The 20,570-nt window shown below is 38.4% G+C and overlaps 1 protein-coding gene and 2 long non-coding RNA genes across 3 annotated transcripts; all 3 read right to left on the bottom strand.

Moving 5' to 3' along the window:
• Positions 1-1,604: 1,604 nt before the first annotated feature.
• Positions 1,605-11,507, bottom strand: LOC143725652 (uncharacterized). The gene is made up of 12 exons (XM_077218228.1): positions 11,451-11,507; positions 10,723-10,834; positions 10,416-10,477; positions 9,688-9,799; positions 9,055-9,116; positions 7,377-7,479; positions 5,293-5,357; positions 3,133-5,143; positions 2,992-3,051; positions 2,700-2,765; positions 2,221-2,286; positions 1,605-1,894 (listed from the first exon to the last, which is right to left on the bottom strand). The coding sequence occupies exons 8-12, from the start codon at positions 4,937-4,939 to the stop codon at positions 1,656-1,658; spliced, it is 2,238 nt and encodes a 745-aa protein (XP_077074343.1). The 5' UTR covers positions 4,940-5,143; positions 5,293-5,357; positions 7,377-7,479; positions 9,055-9,116; positions 9,688-9,799; positions 10,416-10,477; positions 10,723-10,834; positions 11,451-11,507; the 3' UTR covers positions 1,605-1,655.
• Positions 11,508-13,490: 1,983 nt separating this feature from the next.
• On the bottom strand, positions 13,491-16,147 carry LOC143725653 (uncharacterized). The gene is made up of 3 exons (XR_013198291.1): positions 16,020-16,147; positions 13,883-14,075; positions 13,491-13,559 (listed from the first exon to the last, which is right to left on the bottom strand). It is a non-coding gene; the product is annotated as an uncharacterized LOC143725653 (long non-coding RNA).
• A 2,509-nt stretch (positions 16,148-18,656) lies between these two features.
• On the bottom strand, positions 18,657-20,309 carry LOC143726082 (uncharacterized). Its single transcript, XR_013198380.1, has 3 exons — positions 20,117-20,309; positions 19,314-19,466; positions 18,657-18,852 (listed from the first exon to the last, which is right to left on the bottom strand). It is a non-coding gene; the product is annotated as an uncharacterized LOC143726082 (long non-coding RNA).
• Positions 20,310-20,570: the final 261 nt, after the last annotated feature.

Genomic DNA, 20,570 nt, shown 5'->3' on the forward strand with positions numbered 1-20,570 from the left:
ACCATACACATACACCAAATATAACCTGCTTTGAAAGGACACATGGATTATAAGACCAAAGTGACTGAGGCACACCATTATAATAATATGGAATATATTACAGAACTGCCAACCCTACTGCTTCCGTGAGATGCCTTCTAAAAATAAATTGAATCAGCTCATCAAGCTCTTCAGGTTTGCTTGAAAATACAGAGGCAGGTGTGCTGAAGCAGGTTGGAACTAAACCTCTAAGCTAGAGTATAGGATTAGCACTTAGCGGCTGTCGATGTGTAGACGTGCTAGAGTATAGGGTTAGACTCGGCTGACCTCGACTTTAGATGCGCTGGTGTATTAATATTATAGGTATGTAGATAGGTTTATGAAAAAATCTACCATGTTTGACTACTAAACGTAATTCATCTGCATTTAAGCTAAAAATGTTGAAAATAATATACGTTTGTCATTATTAACACACAACACAACATTTGTTGATTTACTGAAATATATTTGATTTGGTCACCTCAAGAATCTGTTCCTTAAAAGGACAGCATTGTAAAAATATACATATAAAAATAAAAGTGAATCCTGACATTAAAAGGCCCAGGGTAACCACATAGCAAAATAAACAAAACAAAAAAACTACCTGTAAGCAAAATAAATTAAAGGATTAATAAATAAAATAAATAAAATGTATTTAATTATAAAATAAATTAAATTAAATTAAAAGATGATGACCCAAAAATGAAAATGTCATTAATGACTCACCCTCACGTCGTCCCAAGCCCGTAAGACCTCCGTTCATCTTCTGAACACAGTTTAAGATATTTTAGATTTAGTCTGAGAGTTTTCAGTTCCTCCATTAAACATGCATGTACGGTTTACTGTCCTTGTCCAAAAAGGAAATAAAGACATCATCAAAGTAGTCCATGTGACATCAGTGGGTTAGTTAGAATGTTTTTAAGCATCGAAAATACATTTTGGTCCAAAAATAACAAAAACTACGACTTCATTCAGCATTGTATTGTCTTCCCGGTCTGTTGTCAACTTCACAGTGACCCTGCTGATGACGTGTTATCTGGTGCACCCGAGTGTTTTTGGCGATTAGGATCCGCGACATGCACACTTACGCACCATTGTAAAAAAAAAAAATATAGCAATACTAAAATACAAACAATGTAGAATAGCTTGAATACAGTGTGCGTCTCCCCCAGACGGTAAACGACGCTCGGGTGCACCAGATAACGCGTCATCAGCAGGGTCACTGTGAAGTTGACAACAGGCCGGGAAGACAATACAATGCTGAATGAAGTCGTAGTTTTTGTTTTTTTGGACCAAAATGTATTTTCGATGCTTCAAAACATTCTAACTAACCCACTGATGTCACATGGACTACTCTGATGATGTCTTTATTTCCTTTCTGGACAAGGACAGTAAACCGTACATACATTTTCAATGGAGGAACTGAAAACTCTCAGACTAAATCTAAAATATCTTAAACTGTGTTCAGAAGATGAACAGAGGACTTACGGGCTTGGAACGACATGAGGGCGAGTCATTAATGACATCATTTTCGTTTTAAACTAACCTTTAAGTGACCTAAACCATTTCTGAACACAGGACAGCAACTTGCAAAACATGCCTAGAAAGGTAAAGGCTAAGGCTATCCAAAAGTGCATTTAGCGTTTAGCATTTGAATGTCTTTTAAAGGCCAAGCCCCTGTTGCGCACAAAATCTCGAATGTTCTGAATGGATCTTTTCTCCAAGATAGGTTGTTCCTTTTCCTTGCACTTCAGACACTGCTCAGTGGTGGCAGTGACACCGTTTTCAATAAAAGGCCTCATATGTTTCATCACAGCTTGTATCTCCTCCTCAGACCATGGTCTCTTCACACACCGCCTTGATGAAACATGGAAACCTGAACAATTAAAAAAATATTAGAAGATTAAAAAAAAAGATAAAAGATCCTTCAAGATGTACTTGTAGGTAGGGATGTTGCTGTTCAAAATTGACAAACAAGCTGGAACTTGTGTAGACAATGTGTGTGATAATAAATTGACTTTAGTTCTGCTAAAAATCAAGTTAGATTGTTTTAATTAACATGACATTTCATTACACTCCTTATTTAAAAAAACAATACATCCAGCTTCTTTTTATGCCTTATATGTCTAACCAAACAATGTAAGCGTTGACTGCACATTAGTGGTGCCTAGTGATGGACATGACATCGCATTTATACAATACCTTGAGTAACTGAGTCGGGGAGATGAGGTGATCCAGAAGTTACACAGGCAGCGTTCCCCTGGTCATCTAAAAAAATATTGCACAGTATAAATGTATGGGCTTAAAGAGCCTGTCTGCCTACCATGGGCATGGAGGGGATACATGTAGAACTGTAGACAGCCAATTCTATATTATAATAAGTATACTCATGGCAAAGTTGTTGAACCGGATAAAGTCAGGAGAGCGTAACTGTGCAACAATACCTGAGTGATAATTTTACTAGGAAATGATGTAGATTTTATACAGGCCAAGTCTTCGCTGTTGTTTTAAAATGATCATGCAAACTACTGAACACATCAAAATACTAGCCAAGTTTATAACCATCGTACTACTGGAAAATTCCTGACTAAAACGTTTTAATAAACTCTAATGAACCCATAGATCCAGCTAACTACATGAGATTTGTTTGGCAAACTTTAAGTCCTTCATTCAGATTATACCTTGAGCTGCAGTCTCGGAGAGGTGAGGTGATTCAAAAGTGCCAGAAGCCAACATTTCTTCATTGTCTAAAAACAAAACAAGACAACAAAAAAACGTTGGTATCAATTACACAGCAAGGAGGGTAGGCAATAAAAAGTTCATTTTAAAAAGTTCATTTTTTAAATAACAGTAGGCAGTTATCTAAATGTATATAAAAAAAAGCCTATTTTAAATATTTCACCAATACAATTACAAAATCCGCAACATGGAATGCAACAATTTCAGTAGCCTTGGTACCCAATTTAACAGTACCTTGCAATGTGGAAACATTAAGGAGTAGTTGTGATCCTGTATCCATATCGTCTATGCCATCTATTAAATTACTTTGTAAAAATTAACACATTTTATTACACATACACCAAGTAGATTTAACAACATGTAAATGATACAAACCACCAATTTCGTCCAGAGATTTTCCTTGAATATCCTTCACACTTCCCTTCTCCATAGCCATAAGCAGCTTTGAGATCTTAGCCAGCTGAATTGTTGATTGGGGCAGTCGATAGTACTCCCTATGCACCCTAATGTCATGGCCGAGAAAATCGGCCAGCTGGTCCAGTTCATTATCTTTCAAGTTCATGACTTGGCTTATTGTGGCGATCTGTTTGCGAAGGTAAGTTGATCTGAGGTTTTGAGGATCTTCGGCTCCACAAGCATCTGCATATTTACCAAACTGCCCTCTGTAGTGACCATCACTACAAGGAACAGCGAACAGGTAATTGTTGTTTTCAGTTACTCCACACTCTTTCCGCTTACTAATGAGGAGTGACAGGTTAGCAGTCATATCAGGAGTCAGGATCACAGCAACCTTTCGTCCTTTTTTCCCCCTCAATTCTACTCTGGCGAATTGTTTGCAAAGTCTCTTCTCAACTTCTGTAAGCCCAGTGCTTATGTCATCGTTTAGCTGTGACATGTCACGACCTTCAAAATTTTTTACAGTCATCCGTGCCACTTCACCTTCCCTCCTCCTATTAAACAAAATGACTTGACAGAGGGTCACCTTTGCTAGTGCTGCATAAGTGCCTGTTGTTGGGTTATCGGCTAGTTTCTCCTTAGCCAATTCCACTTGCTGACCAAGATATAACTGTAGCTTCTGAACGTCTTTGGCCAGTGGAAGCCTGCTGCTCTTGTTGTATTTTGCCTCACTCAGGTTAGATAAGGCAGAATGGGAAACTAATTCAGACCACTTTGTTTCATGAAGTGCATGAAACCTCCTGATGGAATCGATCGCCTCTTGGTCCTCTTCCATGAGGACACGACACATGATGAGGTCACTTATCTTTCTGAGAGAATGCCCAATTTTCAGGGCCAAACTTGGGGCTTTGAATGTGTTGTTTTCATGATCAAAACCTGAAACTCTCTTGACAGCACTAGTAAGAATAAAGAAGTTGCCTGGTTTTATTGCTTCTTCCATGTTATGGATTCTAGTTGTGTGGCGCAAAGTCACAAGTAATCTCCCAAGTTCCCTTACTTTCTGTCTTATATACTCATGCTTTGATCTGTCATTCCCATGCTTATTAAAGAGGGACTGGGCAAACTGCATGATATAATGATCATTCCTTATTGCAGTGGACACGTCATCCCTGTGCATTTTGCCCAAAACTGACCAAAGTTCACTTGAAATTGGCTGGGACATTGTAGACTGAGCAGATGCTATACCAAAGACTCTCTCTCTCAACTTAGGTCCCTCTTCAACATTATTCTCGGGTCTCAGGGAACATCTGCTCATATGTCGAGAAAGTTCGGCTCTGGATAACATACCCTTACAGTACAAGCAGTAATCGTAAGTCTCAGAGCTGCTGCTCTGTTTGGAACTCCTTTTCACTTTAAGACAGCCTGACCCTGTGGTTTTAACAATAGAGTTATGCTTGAAGTTGCCAAGGTTTCGGAATTTCTCAAGAAGAACCTTTCTGTCCTTTGATGATTTGGGGAACTGGAGCGCCTGTGCGATTTCAGCATTTTCATTAACATGCCTCTCGAGATGACGTGCAAATTTTGTTTGAGGTTTTTCACATACAAAACAATAATTGACTTGGCTTTTAATGAATTTCGCTGATTTGGTTGGGGATTTACTTTGGCCAAGAACATCCACAGTACCCTTTTCGTTACTCGCATCTTTTGTTTTCTGCAGGTATGACTCTGAGCTTTCTGGTTCTGGTTCGGGGTCACTTTGGAGATCACCAGTAGTTTCTAGATCCATCAAGATATTCTTACAGATATCCTTTGAGTTGTCCTCTATATCTATGGTCTGTTCTTGTTCAGAAAAAGTAACACCTAAATCAGGCAAATTAGTGGCATGGGACTTTTTGGATGGTCCAGGCAACTCAACACTCAACTCTGTCCCTGAGCTTTCTGAATCCGATACAGATGCTGGGATGTACTCGTCACCAGATGAGACATCGTCCTGTAAAGTACATTCAATTAATGAATGAAATTAAATTTAATTAAAAACAGCATACTTTAACAGAAATACACATGGGAAGGATGTCAAAAACAAACTGCTAAGAGCCATCCTATTGATATTAAGCATATTATACTTCAATGCACACTTACATCTGATATATCCCAGTCTTCTGAGGATTTCTGGAGGCAGATTTTATGCCACACACCAGAACATTCTTTACAGACAAAATTAGGCAGGGTTAGACAACAATTGGTCAATTCCCCATGCTGACCAATTACATACTAATTTTCTTATTAAATGCAAACAGCTTCACACTAATGATCAAGAAATGCTAACAAAATGAACTGTTCAGTACAAATGCACAGTTTGAGTGATGGCTAAAATTTTCCATTTAGACAAAAAAGTACACAGGTTTCGACCATTAAGGCAGAATTCACTGGAGTGGCAGAGCATTTACATTACCCATTCAAAGTCAAAGTTAAAAATGTATGTAGTGATCCCACACAATAAATTCAGCAACACCACTAAACATACGCATGAAGTGAACTGAAAACTGAAGCATAAAGTGAGTTCAGAATGAAAAGCAGATTTTTTTGAAAAATGACTGTTCAAATGGTGCATTCTGATGGGATTTCCAAACAGATCCAAACAGAATTAAACGTACAAATGATATATGGCATTGTCCGAACAATCAAGAGATTTGAGATTCTGATTTTAAAACACTGTTATTGTAAAAACAGACACATTAACAGCCTGACCTGACAAAGCACATTCTTTTTTTAATGTGTAACATGGAAGGTGTGAGGCCACATAAGCTATGATTCAGAATGCATCCTTGGCCCAAAGAGTTCTGGCAGAATAGTCTAACGGGGAACAGAAATGATGAAATGTTCATCCTACATTAATTAATAAGGCTAGTGAGAATAAAAGGAAAGTAATTGGAAAGGTGTGGAGACACCTCCAAGCATTTGGATTGCCAATTGCTTGGTGGATCTATTGAATTAGGTCCTGATTTATTAGCCCTAAAGTTTTTGTTCATTATGAGCTTTTATATACAGTATATCTATCATCTCAATTAGCCAAACTAAATTCTAATTCCACTTGAAAAGCCCACTGAAACTATCATCAACTCAGATGCGTAAATAAGGCCCAGTGACTTATTGGAAGGCACGAAGTAAAAAAAAAGTTAGAAAAAAAACACACTTGGAAATGCTTATTGGACAGACAAAAAGATATTTGCAAGTTTGATAGTTTCTGCTCAAAGGGTTTAACATCATCTTTGAAGTTTGTGAGCATATGCGTAATTACAGAATGACTTTAGCAATGACCTGAGTGCACCACGGACTTGAGGGGATTTTGCTTGTTTATACTCATTAGACATAATGAAATGTTTGTGCATTATGCTTCTCAGACAAGCGAATATTTAAAAATGCTGCTGAAGAAGCACAAACATTGGCCTATGTTCACGTAGCACATCAAACAAAGAACTGCCTTTTTTGTATTGGTATCGTCGCAAATATGGGATCGTTGAAATTTGTCAACAACAAATTCAAACAGCGATGTTTTGCTTATTGTGCGATTGGGTTAACATTGCAAACAACTCATCTATAAGTTGTAATTTTATTTCAGTCACACCAATGAATAAAGTCCATTAAAGACGCGTTTAGCCGAGCTGCAGCGAACCGGATGAAAGATCAAAACATTTGTGAGAATTTAAGGTTGTAGCCTAACTTAGGCCGAAGTCTAATCAACAAAGAGCAATAGGACAGTATAGATAGCCTAATAATATAAATGATCATAGCAAAGGAATTAAGAACTTGGTCAACATCCAAAGACGAAAGTCTCAAGGGGTTAGGGAAACCCTGCGTGATCTGATTTGAAATGCGGCTTCTCCGACTCGCCACAACCCCCTCCCACCCCCCAAAAAAACTCCTTTGCTTCACGTAAATGGCCTATTTTAATTACAAAATGGTAAATTTAGCCAAAAGGCAACTAGTTTGCAGGTATGCTCTCTGTTCTTTGCTATGTGCCTCAGCTTGCAAACTCACTTGCCTGGTACGTCATAGTATCTGCCACTCCAGTGTTTTCCACCGCAATGGTTTTTGAACTGATAAAACATTCAATCAACATGCTTTATAGGTGTGAGTCTGGAACTGACCGATAACATGAAATTAAACAACTTATGGTGTACTGAGAAATGCATTAATTAGGAGAAGATGAATAACACACTTACGTTTGCATCTTAAACCGTGCCATTTGATAGATGTCAAAGGTGAATGGCATATCCAGCATTTGTCAATTCTCACCAGTTCAAAAACCAGCTTATGGACTGTACACTGTGAAAACATTTTTTTAAAACATGAATATAAAAACTTTACACACACAAATTATATCTTGAATTAATTTTTTTTGTGTGGCTTTTTTACTTTCACACAACCAAGGGGGAATTAAATCAGGAGAGATAAAAAAGGGGGAAATAAGTTACTTTTGAGATATAATAGCGAAGCAAATCTATTCAATTCATATGACTTATGTTTAGGTTGGTTAACTGTTGGGGTGTCACTCATCACACACACAAAAGAGAAAGATTTACTTCTACTTGGAACGATGGCAAAAACAACAATTCCTCTAAATAATGAAGTAAACCTTCATCTGGCATTTAAAAAATCCAACACATCTAGTTTCTGAACCTGTGTCCAAAGCCAAATTTAGATTTACTCTGCTTAACTTCTATTATCTGTTAAAAAATAAATAAATAAATAAATAAATGACAACAGGGATCTCTACCAATCAAAGGCTTTGCTTAACACTAAAAGTTAACCTCCAGGTCCAGGGTAAATCAACCAATAGCCCTGTTGTTTGAAGACAGCGAGTGCTGTAGGTTGGAAAAAATAAATGAAAAAATCTACAATACAGACCACTAGCGAAAAAGCGGGCAACTAACTGATAGGGGCAAGGAAACTGATTATCCTCTTCTTTCTAGCCACAGCACTACATAACCTCAAACTGCAAGAAAATAGGTTGATTAAACCTGGACTATCTAATTAGGCAAAGCAAGAAAAGTAAAAAAAATTCTAAGAAACTAAAGTAATTTTGTGAAAAAAAGGTAAAAATCTTTGTACGTGTGTAACACACAAACTCTAGGTATGCAAGGACACTTTCCTTTGGACTATTAATGACATCCATGCTGAAACTAAGACTTCCACTATTGAACTCCTAGTGTGTGGCACACTCAGAAAAACTCCAGTGTTGGGGGGACACCGCGATTAGAAAAGACCATCCATACTGAATAGAGGATGTAATGGATGGGCAGCTTCGGTCCTGGAGGGCCACTGTCCTGCAGTTTAGCTCCAACCCGAATTAAACACACCTGAACAAGCTAATCAATGTTTTCAGGATTACTAGAAAAGAGTTTTTGTCAGGGTTGGAGCTAAACTCTGCAGGACAGTGGCCCTCCAGGACAGAAGTTGCCCATCCTTGATATAGGTACACATAGATGCCACAACTAAGAATGTATATAAAATAGGGAAAACCCTATTCCTTAACTAGCCACTTTACAAGCACATGCTGTAGTTTCTACATCTGTGTGTGACACAGGAATATTCATGTTATGTGAGGACAGTTTGTAACAGACAAACTCTAAGTGTGCAAGGACACTTTCCTTTGGACTATTAATGTCAACCATGCTCAAACTTTAAGACTTCCACTATTGAACTCCCAGTGTGTGGCACACTCAGAAAAACTCCAGTGTTGTGGGGACACCGCGATTAGAAAAGACCATCCATACTGAATAGAGGACATAACCACCGTAGCTGCAAGAGGTTTATTAAAACACTGAAAACTGTTCCAAGGAACATCCCAGTACTTCTAACCATTGGTCAATTTCAAAACACAGGTGAATTCAAACTCACCGCACAAGCAGAGTCATTCGGCGCGGCTCTGGATGCGTGACACCCTGATCTCGATTCGGTCTCTGTACAAGGGAACACAGGGAGATTCAGTGCTTGGCTTTCCTCATATCATAAAACCACATATAGGCAAAACATAGTCAACTCGCATCCCTGATAGACAAAGTTTTACTCAAAATATCCATCAAACCATAAAATAATCATCTAAAAATAGCCTGACAATGCCAGATGTTTTTCATGCTGTAAACCCGGTGAACGTGATTTCACCAAGTACCACATGTTCCTGGATCAACATCTTTGTTGATCCTGGATCAACTTTCCAATCAACCAATCAGATTTGAGGGACAAGTTTACAGTTTATGTCAAGTTTAGGCTTAGAATCAGGGTGAAGTACTTAAACAGTGTTTTTCACCTATCATTACCCTATGATTTTAGGGAAAAATTATGGGTAGGGTTAGGTTAGGGGTAGGGATTGGGTAATGACTAAATTTGGGACAGGAATGTTAATCCAGGATCAACAAAATATGTTGATCCAGGACCATGTCTTACTTGGCAAAATCACGGTGACCCTGTAAACCCTTAGCAGGCATGACATGCATTCCCAGAAGTTAACATTTACTCAAAACTATAACTGACCACTGGCAGGGTCTGTTGACGACACAGGGGGCGAGCCCTCCTGGGGCTGGACATCAACTTCACCAATCCCCTCTTTCTCAGAAGTGCCACATTGACCTCTGACACGGTGCACCTAAAAAAAGAACAGCAATATGCAAAGATGAACAGGCATCAACTGGTACAGATGATAATACTGCATACATGCAAAGACAGAATATTTAACAATTTAGCAACCATTTTGTATAGGGGAGACATGTCACTGAAAAAACTAATTTTACCATCAAGCCGCAAGAAACAGCTGACCATGGTCCATGAACCATATAGTTACACATAGATGCCACAACTAAGAATGTATATAAAATAGGGAAAACCCTATTCCTTAACTAGCCACTTTACAAGCACATGCTGTAGTTTCTACATCTGTGTGTGACACAGGAATATTCATGTTATGTGAGGACAGTTTGTAACAGACAAACTCTAAGTGTGCAAGGACACTTTCCTTTGGACTATTAATGACATCCATGCTCAAACTTTAAGACTTCCACTATTGAACTCCCAGTGTGTGGCACACTCAGAAAAACTCCAGTGTTGTGGGGACACCGCGATTAGAAAAGACCATCCATACTGAATAGAGGACATAACCACCGTAGCTGCAAGAGGTTTATTAAAACACTGAAAACTGTTCCAAGGAACATCCCAGTACTTCTAACCATTAGTCAATTTCAAAACACAGGTGAATTCAAACTCACCGCACAAGCAGAGTCATTCGGCGCGGCTCTGGATGCGTGACACCCTGATCTCGATTCGGTCTCTGTACAAGGGAACACAGGGAGATTCAGTGCTTGGCTTTCCTCATATCATAAAACCACATATAGTCACAACATAGTCAACTCGCATCCCTGAAAGACAAAGTTCAACTCAAAATATCCATCAAACCATAAAATAATCATCTAAAAATAGCCTGACAATGCCAGATGTTTTTCATGCTGTAAACCATTAGCAGGCATGACATGCATTCCCAGAAGTCAACAACATTTACTCAAAACTATAACTGACCACTGGCAGGGTCTGTTGACGACACAGGGGGCGAGCCCTCCTGGGGCTGGACATCAACTTCACCAATCCCCTCTTTCTCAGAAGTGCCACATTGACCTCTGACACGGTGCACCTAAAAAAAGAACAGCAATATGCAAAGATGAACAGGCAGCAACTGGTACAGATGATAATACTGCATACATGCAAAGACAGAATATTTAACAATTTAGCAACCATTTTGTATAGGGGAGACATGTCACTGAAAAAACTAATTTTACCATCAAGCCGCAAGAAACAGCTGACCATGGTCCATGAACCATATAGTTACACATAGATGCCACAACTAAGAATGTATATAAAATAGGGAAACCCCTATTCCTTAACTAGCCACTTTACAAGCACATGCTGTAGTTTCTACATCTGTGTGTGACACAGGAATATTCATGTTGTGTGAGGACAGTTTGTAACAGACAAACTCTAAGTGTGCAAGGACACTTTCCTTTGGACTATTAATGACATCCATGCTCAAACTTTAAGACTTCCACTATTGAACTCCCAGTGTGTGGCACACTCAGAAAAACTCCAGTGTTGTGGGGACACCGCGATTAGAAAAGACCATCCATACTGAATAGAGGACATAACCACCGTAGCTGCAAGAGGTTTATTAAAACACTGAAAACTGTTCCAAGGAACATCCCAGTACTTCTAACCATTGGTCAATTTCAAAACACAGGTGAATTCAAACTCACCGCACAAGCAGAGTCATTCGGCGCGGCTCTGGATGCGTGACACCCTGATCTCGATTCGGTCTCTGTACAAGGGAACACAGGGAGATTCAGTGCTTGGCTTTCCTCATATCATAAAACCACATATAGGCAAAACATAGTCAACTCGCATCCCTGATAGACAAAGTTCTACTCAAAATATCCATCAAACCATAAAATCATCATCTAAAAATAGCCTGACAATGCCAGATGTTTTTCATGCTGTAAACCCGGTGAACGTGATTTCACCAAGTACCACATGTTCCTGGATCAACATCTTTGTTGATCCTGGATCAACTTTCCAATCAACCAATCAGATTTGAGGGACAAGTTTACAGTTTATGTCAAGTTTAGGCTTAGAATCAGGGTGAAGTACTTAAACAGTGTTTTTCACCTATCATTACCCTATGATTTTAGGGAAAAATTATGGGTAGGGTTAGGTTAGGGGTAGGGATTGGGTAATGACTAAATTTGGGACAGGAATATTAATCCAGGATCAACAAAATATGTTGATCCAGGACCATGTCTTACTTGGCAAAATCACGGTGACCCTGTAAACCCTTAGCAGGCATGACATGCATTCCCAGAAGTTAACATTTACTCAAAACTATAACTGACCACTGGCAGGGTCTGTTGACGACACAGGGGGCGAGCCCTCCTGGGGCTGGACATCAACTTCACCAATCCCCTCTTTCTCAGAAGTGTCACATTGACCTCTGACACGGTGCACCTAAAAAAAGAACAGCAATATGCTAAGATGAACAGGCATCAACTGGTACAGTGTCCATTTCACCTAAGAGGGACACCCTCAATCAAACCTTTAAGTTTATGACACTCAAAATGATGTAGACAGGGAAACAAAATGTTAAATAATATCTATCTTTACAGACAAAGATTTTCAGACTGTATCTGCAGTATGATTATAATGAATTCAGAAATATGTCCCTTAAGAAAATACATCAATTCTAAACATTCATACATCCCGCAATAAACAGCTGAATTCAAACTAACCTCATGCTCAAGGCTGTCTTGTGTGGGACTGAATGACTGACACTCTGCTCTCAATTCGGTGTCTGTTGAAGAGAACACAGGACATGAAGGCACAGTGCTTTACAGGACCCCAGTATTTACCAGGCATTGCTTATTCAAGCAGGGACTCACTTCTGAATAAATCTGTAGAGAAAACATTGGGTTCCAAGTCATGGGTGTGGTCACCAAGCACTGCAACGGAGTGTTGGCCAGAAGGGAAGCTTGCACCACTGAGCTGTGTCTAAACAAGTTAAACAGAAAATGCACATGTGAACTTGGACATCACCTACACAACTGTGCTATTGTATAGTTGACCTGACTAAGACAGACTAACTAACAATTTAAAATGTTCTGACCCTTGAATATGATTGGCTGGATCACATTAGATCATGTTGTAAAATTCCCATAACATCACATCTCTGGCTGCATTTTTTCCTTTGTTAGTACAACTTAGAAAAGTTACGCTGTCTGCATTTTTGAATTACTTGCCTACAATTCAGCTACAGAAAATATATTTTGCGGAAGAACTGTTACTTACGAATAATTAATTACATTTTGCTGTGCCCTCATCCAATAAAACTATACCACGTGTACGTGGTGGTGCTTTGTGTTGTGACCTTTCCTTAGCCATTGTAAAACAATGGGACATGTTGCGTTAACAGACACTGTATTCAACCTAACCTCACAAGCAGAACAGCCTGATGTCATATTGCAGGACTGGAGTTCTGGTCTCTCTCTGGTCTCTGTAGAATACAGGAAAGAATATGAGCAAGGCCAGGGAGTGTGGGGTTGTGGATCACTCTAGAAGCAACCACTGGTTCACATCCTTTATAGACACAATAAGTTTATATGCCCACCATAACTAATGTAAAACCATCTCAGTTAACATGGCAATATGTGGCATAAAAGTTTCTTACTCATCTACAGCATACCATTGACAACTAGATAAAACATTAAGTCAAAAAGTCACTGACCTTCAATAAAGACTGTGGATGACATGATTTGGTCTTGGACACTGTCTTTAATAGACTCTTGGGCAGCAATGCTTGTAACAGTAGGGGGAATCTAAAAACATACAGGACAAAACATACAGATAAGCTTGGTGGCATCAGCTGGGAGAGTCATGCAAAGTCGAGATTAACCTGACAAGATTGACTGAAAACCGGATTGAATACCACAAAGCAGTGATTTCTGTTTTTTTGGTTCTAAATGTTGTCACTAACAAGCAATAGGTATTGTGTAATCTCTGTGGCATCATGAAACTGACACAGCATAACACACAGTAGATTTTAAGACAGATGATTGCATTGTTATCAAGATGTCAAAATATAGGCTTTAAACCATGACACCAATTCATAGGAAAAAAAAAAAAATTCTAAGTGACCCACCTCTTTACGCCAGGGCCATTCTTTCCCACCATAGTCATAAGTGATTTCAGTTCCTGCCGTAATTTCCTTCAGAGCAAAAAGGCAGAGATGTGGCTTCCCTTCTACTTCTATCAACTTCATTCTGCAATTTGGTGCCTTGTGTTCATCGTTTGCCAATCGTCCAAAAGACCCATCCTCAAGAGCTCCATCAATACTGAAAATATACAAACATCATGTACTAAACAGACGTTTATAGTGACACACTTTTGAATTGTACTTTAATTTGTAAGCAACTGCACTAATGCCAACATCCAATTGTATTATACAAGTACAGTTGTTCGATGCATTTTTTCTCGATAAAACGATATCAACAGTTCGATAAAGTTTATGCGCCAAAAGCGGAAAGAAACTCACTTGAACCATAGCCTGGTAATACCAAACTCTGCGAATTCGCTTTACTTCGTAGACAGAGTCTGGCATGGCATAATTAAAAAGTTTTCTTTCTCGCTGGGGCGCTACTGAGAGATGTCGATGTACAGAAGCGAAATGAAATTGAGCGGAAGTACGAAGTCTGACGTAGTCAGGCTACTTGAATTGCGCACCACACGGAGCATTTATCCGCTCAGCTCAAAGTCCAAACAGCAGCGCTGCGCAAGCTCACCAGAGCAGACGCATTTACTCTCATCATCTTGCTCACGAGATCCAGTGAGAAGCGCTTGAGTTCAGCGAAGAACACTAATGTCTCAGTGATTTAAACCAGTTTAAAGGCAGATGAAACAGCGCTGACGAACAGGAGAAACACTGTGCGCAACGGTACAGTCAGAATCTAAATTGATACTGAATCCATTTTCCATAGATTTACTGTAATGTTAGCCTAGTAATATTAACTGCACCATGAAATGTGGGATATACTGAATTGTATTATATTATTAATGTAGACAATGTATTAAATGACTAATAAAAATATAATTACAGTATTTAATAATGTATTTAGGCTACTGTTTTTCATACAAATACCATAGAAACCATAAAGTTACAATTTGCCATGATAGTGAGGTGCTAAGTATAGGCTATGCCTGGCTTTATCTGTGGTTTTCATGATCTAAATGCATGATGTTGAATGACCAATGGTTAATTTTAATAAAAATCAAACAGTCAGAATATTACATTTTACCAAATAAAATATATATATATTTATTTATTTATTTAATTTTTTTTACAGATGTTACTGTTTTTGTTAATGAACATAAATTTAACATAGTAGTATTAGCTTGAGTTAGGATGCAGATTTACTGTCAACTCACTGTCAAATATGCTTTTCGAGACAAAACATGCAACAGCACTGCAAACTGTGCAAAAATGACAAATGTTTGAATGTTCAAACATGAATGTTGAATGTTCTACCTAGGGGTTTGTGACCGGTTAATAAACGGAGGTCTGAAATCTCTGCCGCTTTACCGATCAGAGTAACACGGTTGACCGCTGACACGGAGTAAAGCCTTGTTTATACTCGACGCGTCCGCACGAGCGTGAAGGTGCACGCGGCAAAAATGACGCGTTCAGTGCGCAAGAACGGCAAGACTCCATTTCGCTAGACGGTGTGCACGCCTTTTTTTGTAACAGCGCGTGGCGCCGCGTCCGAGGACGACCGGCTTCAAGCCGAATTTGCCCGAGCATGTAGTTACGTCTCACAGCACCGGCACGCAGTTTGCGCGTCTAAATTGCAAAGTTTTTTTGGTGTTAAGGATTTGTTTACTGTGTGTGATTCATTTAATGGAAAGCACATTCACTTCAAGTTGTCTTGCTGTTAATTTTAAATAAACGTAGAGCAAGTAGCTAATCAGTGTCTGTTCGTTTATTCAGTTGTCCTATAAGTCAAGTCAAGTCAAGTCAAATATATTTATATAGCGCTTTTCACAATACAGATTGTATCAAAGCTGCTTCACAGTATCAATCAAAACAACTTAATGTTTGTTTATTACTGGAAAAAAGACATCCAAGTTTGGTAGAGCTGATCAATGGTATGATTGGTTAATTAATTTGAATATCCCCACCTATCCCACCTATAACAGGCGAACGTCGCAACGCATAAGCCCTACTTCAGAAATCCTGACTTCTCACAATAGAAATCTAAACATATTAGTCATTCTGAACCTACCACCATGTCTTCCTCTTCCATTTAAACTCAAACATGAAGGTCGAACATGCATTGTGGTACAGTTTACGTCTATGTTCAGCTTCAGCTGCATCAATGAGCTCCCCTCTGTACTCCACCACAAAGTCTCCTTGATTGAAAACAGCTAAAGTGAAGATACCACGACCTGCAGACACAACCTTATTTATATTAATGTTTGTAAAATTAATAGTCATAAACTGAAAACAATTAGTGATAATATCAATTCAAGAACCAGTGACGTGTAACCCCTCAGGCTAGCCTACAGTGTGTCAAAGTCACTTACCTTTAACTGGATTTATATATTTAATTTCTAACATTGAACTCTTGTCTCTTCCAGCAAGGATGTGATTAGTGGCATCCTGAAGGGGAGTAGTTCTCCGTGGCATGACTGAATTTGCTGAGGAAATTAAGAACAAAAATGTAAACAACACATCTTCTCACATCTCAACACTACTTTTAATCTCACTAATACCATGGATATTTAAACAGTTTCAACTGAGTTCTATGCTTTCATAACATTCACATAAAATTTCCCTGCTGTCAGTATACCTTTTAAGTTCTGTGAGGAGATAGACAACGACAGACAGATGGACAAAAGGGTCTAATTTCAATGCCCTAAAACATTAGCCCCCGGTTTCACAGACAAGGCTTAAGCTAGTCCCAGACTAACATGCATGACTGAGCTGTTTTAACTCAAAAAAACTTGCATTGACAGATCTTAAAATATGTCAGAGTCATAGTTTTGTCTCAAAATGCACACCAGCCTTTTTTTTTCTAAGGCACGTTTAAAAAAGCTGCTTAAATGTCCTGATTTAACTACGGCTTAATCCTGGCTTAGTGTAAACCAGTGATTCTCAACTCCAGTCCTCACGACCCACTGCTCTGCATATTGTGTATGTCTCCCTTATTTAACACACCTGATTCAGATGCTGAGGATCTGAATCAGATGTGTTAAATAAGGGAGACATACACAATATGCAGAGCAGTGGGTCGTGAGGACTGGAGTTGAGAATCACTGGTGTAAACCATGTCTGTGAAACAGGGCTTTAGATCTCTTAGAAATGTAATGTGCTTCACTAATACAACTATAAGAGTGCAAAAAACAATATAATGCAATTTAAAAAATGTTAAACTTTAAAATTATGTAAACAAATATCCCCAGTGTATACTGAATAATATGTCTATATATATATTTATTAATTGACATGTGATCACCCTCATGGAAAATGTAAGATTGAAAAGAAAAATCCAACATTTGCAAATCCCAGTGAAAAGGACTAAAATACTGCTCATGTGTGAAAACTATAACATAGTTCTACTTAAAACTATTGTTTATAGTAATGCATGCGTCTGTAAAGGCATGACAAAAATATCAGAACATGAGGTAGATAAATAGTCATAAAATAAAAAAGATGGCACAATACAATTTCTTGTAACTTTTAAGCTGTCTTTATTTCATGGATATTTTAAACAAATCGATAAAATGTAACGCTATTATATATTTTTTAATGTGTTGAAGGCCTTGAATTTGCGGAAGGACCCGTTTTACTGTTAAGTTTAACATTGTATTGTCTTTATTTGTATGTCTCTTTCGAAAAAGCGTCTGCTAAACACCAAAACCATAACAATACTTGTCATTAGAACCTATTAAAACGTTTAGTTATTGATTTCTTACCTGCTCTCCACGACTTGCTTTTCAGATCTCCCGGGAAAATTAATCATCTGATGACAGACGTAGCTCTCTCCTATCCAGCCAATCAAAATGAGTTTTCAAATGTGAGCATGCGCAGTTCGCGCGTTGTGTATAATTTCCCGCGTTGTGTATAATTTCCCGCGCCTGTGTGTCGCAACATGCAGGGACCCCGACAACAGATAGGGGGCAGTGTCGGACACACAAATATACAAAATATGTCAGGTTTTTGGTACATGAACACTTTTGAGAAAACCACTTTTTGGGTAATAAAACATGCTGAGAAAAGGTTTTATAAGGTTTATTTTTATGAGGACAGCCAACTGTCCTCACATACCAGAGGGTCCTCATTGCTCTTTGAAATGTCTTGAAATCTGTCCTTCTATGCCCCAAAACATACACACACACACACACACACACACACACACACACACACACACACACACACACACACACAGAAAAAAACATTGCTTTTACATATTTTTCTGTCACCCCAGAACAGTCAAAGTAGCATGTAGTGATATGCAATTCAAGTTTCTGAACACGAATACAATAACAATTTCTATATTTACAAAAAGACAGCTGACAATACTCTTTAAATGTCTAACTTTACATATAGGGCTATTTTTTTGGCATCATCTAAGGGGCCTTGGTTCTTTTGTTTGGACCATTGTGTGATTATTTCTTTTTTCTTTTGTGACATTCACAAATCCAAACTGATGATCCCAATTAAACTTTTATAGATTATGTTTGGAATGTTCCTGTTTGGTCCATGTTGGAGGTGACAGTAATTTAACACAATCACTGTCACCTCCAATGTCGAACATCATTTTGCAAAATAGAAGTGTATGAGAAATGTGTAGGAATTTATTTTAAAATTAAATTTCCCTTTAATTTAATACACTCACCAAGTATAGCATCAAGTTTTGTGCCATCAAGCTGTGGCTTAGATTCCACGTCTTTGTGTGCCCCTGACTGTCTCCCGGTCAAGCTTGGATGAGACAGGGTTTCCCTGCCATAGACCAGCACGGCAAGGTCCCCGATGTACACTGACGGATTTGCCGTCCGCAGAGCATTAAGCTTTCGCTTGGGGACCTTGACATCACAGCCTGGCACGAGAAACACCTGAAAAATAATTGTTAGACACTAATGAGATGATGATGAAACACATTCCCTGGGATATACTGTATATCATCAGTGCATTAATGCAACATTTTTTTAAAAGTTTAAATAAAAGTTATTATTCCCCAACCAAACAGGAAATCTGAGAGGCATTCCCACTTTTCCCAATAAAATTAACAAGGTTGCGAAATGCTCCTGTGCAATGTTGGAGAAAGCTTGTCCACACTGCTTTTTATTGACTCCACAGCATTAAACATTTCATAGGGAAATATGGGAATGCTTCCTAGATTTCCTGTGGTCAGGCAATATTCATAATAACCACTTAACATGCACATTCACCATACAATTGAATATGCAGATTTTTCAGGTAATGTGTATAATTACTGCCAAATTGATTTACTGGGACATTGTATAATCACCTTCCCACATGGACCGTAACAGTTATATGCATGTGCAGTAGCTACCATATCATCAGACAACACTTGAGGAGAAACGCATGCAGAAACTGGTAAGTCGTTGGTAACAGAGGTTGTTTCACAGGTGGATGCAGGAGGTGAGGTCTGAAGAGTGATTTGTCCAATGACTTTTTTCAAACTTTGTCACTACTGCAGAAAGCTCTGTTAAAAGAATGGAGATATAAATGATTATAAGACAATTGTGAAAAAGCTTCATAACTGCCAAAAATAAATCACAAATCGCTCGCAACAAAATTATTTTTTTTTTAAACCATTTAAATTGTATTCAAAATAAATACTCAGTGACTGATTCAATCGTTGCCATGCAACACTTGTTTATGCTTTATATAATATTAAAAAGGTTTAATTTGAGTTACGTCTGGTAAGGACACTGTTAGTTGCAGCGGTTACTTTGCTAAAGCAGTCAAACATGCTGCACTGCTTCAGATTTATAGAATGTTGTAATTGTAAGCGTTTCATGAGGTTGCAGGTGTTTACCCCAACACACAGTATACCGTTTTTAATGTATTGCTTTTAGCTGCATTTTCATTAAGTTAAGTAAAGTAAAAGCCAACACTTTCTGTAGTTTTGCTCTGTCAGCCATGACTGGAGAGTCAGTCTGTCTGTGTGTGTGTGTGTGTGTGTGTGTGTGTGTGTGTGTGTGTGTGTGTGTGTGTGTGTGTGTGTGTGTGTGTGTGTGTGTGTGTGTGTGTGTGTGTGTGTGTGTGTGTGTGTGTGTGAGAGTGTGTGAGTGTGTTCTTGTCTTCAAACGGGCAGAGTATTATTTTATTTTTTATTATTTATATAATTACCTCTCATGGCATCAAGTATCTCTTTAACATTGTCTTCTTTTAGCCTCTTGTTCTCTCTTTTAAGTTCCTTCATTTTCAGCTGTACCTTACTCCAGTTCTTGGCAAGTAGATCCTCATCTGATGATGACTCATTTTCGATAGTTGACTTGAACACAATGAGCAAGAAAATTCAAACAAGTCAAACAAGATTAAATAGTCTGCATTCTATTCTGCAGCAATAAAGTTATACTTTCAACTCAAAATATATATATATATATATTCCTTTATTTAACCAGAAGAAAACTCATTGAGATTACAATCTCTTTTCCAAGAGTGTCCTGGCCAAGACAGGCAGCAGCACAATTAACAAAGTTGCTGACATAAAAAACATATAACATAAACATAAAACATATTAAAAAAAGGTTTGTAAGAAATATTGAGTTATAAGTCACAAATGATAAATAACAGCAAGGAT

The sequence above is a fragment of the Siphateles boraxobius genome, unplaced genomic scaffold (genome assembly GCF_051911475.1).
Source record: "Siphateles boraxobius isolate OS27281-9 unplaced genomic scaffold, OSU_SipBor_1 77, whole genome shotgun sequence".
Classification (NCBI taxonomy): Eukaryota; Metazoa; Chordata; class Actinopteri; order Cypriniformes; family Leuciscidae; genus Siphateles; species Siphateles boraxobius.

What these genes read in the sequence shown, in the direction of transcription:
- LOC143725652 (XM_077218228.1), bottom strand. Translation starts at nt 4,939, where the DNA reads ATGGATCTAGAAACTACTGGTGATCTCCAAAGTGACCCCGAACCAGAA. An exon ending in ATCTCTGGACGAAATTGGTG is followed by an intron (nt 3,052 to 3,132) that starts GTTTGTATCATT and finishes GTAATTTAATAG; the next exon opens with ATGGCATAGACGATATGGAT. An exon ending in CCCCGACTCAGTTACTCAAG is followed by an intron (nt 1,895 to 2,220) that starts GTATTGTATAAA and finishes TTAATTGTTCAG; the next exon opens with GTTTCCATGTTTCATCAAGG.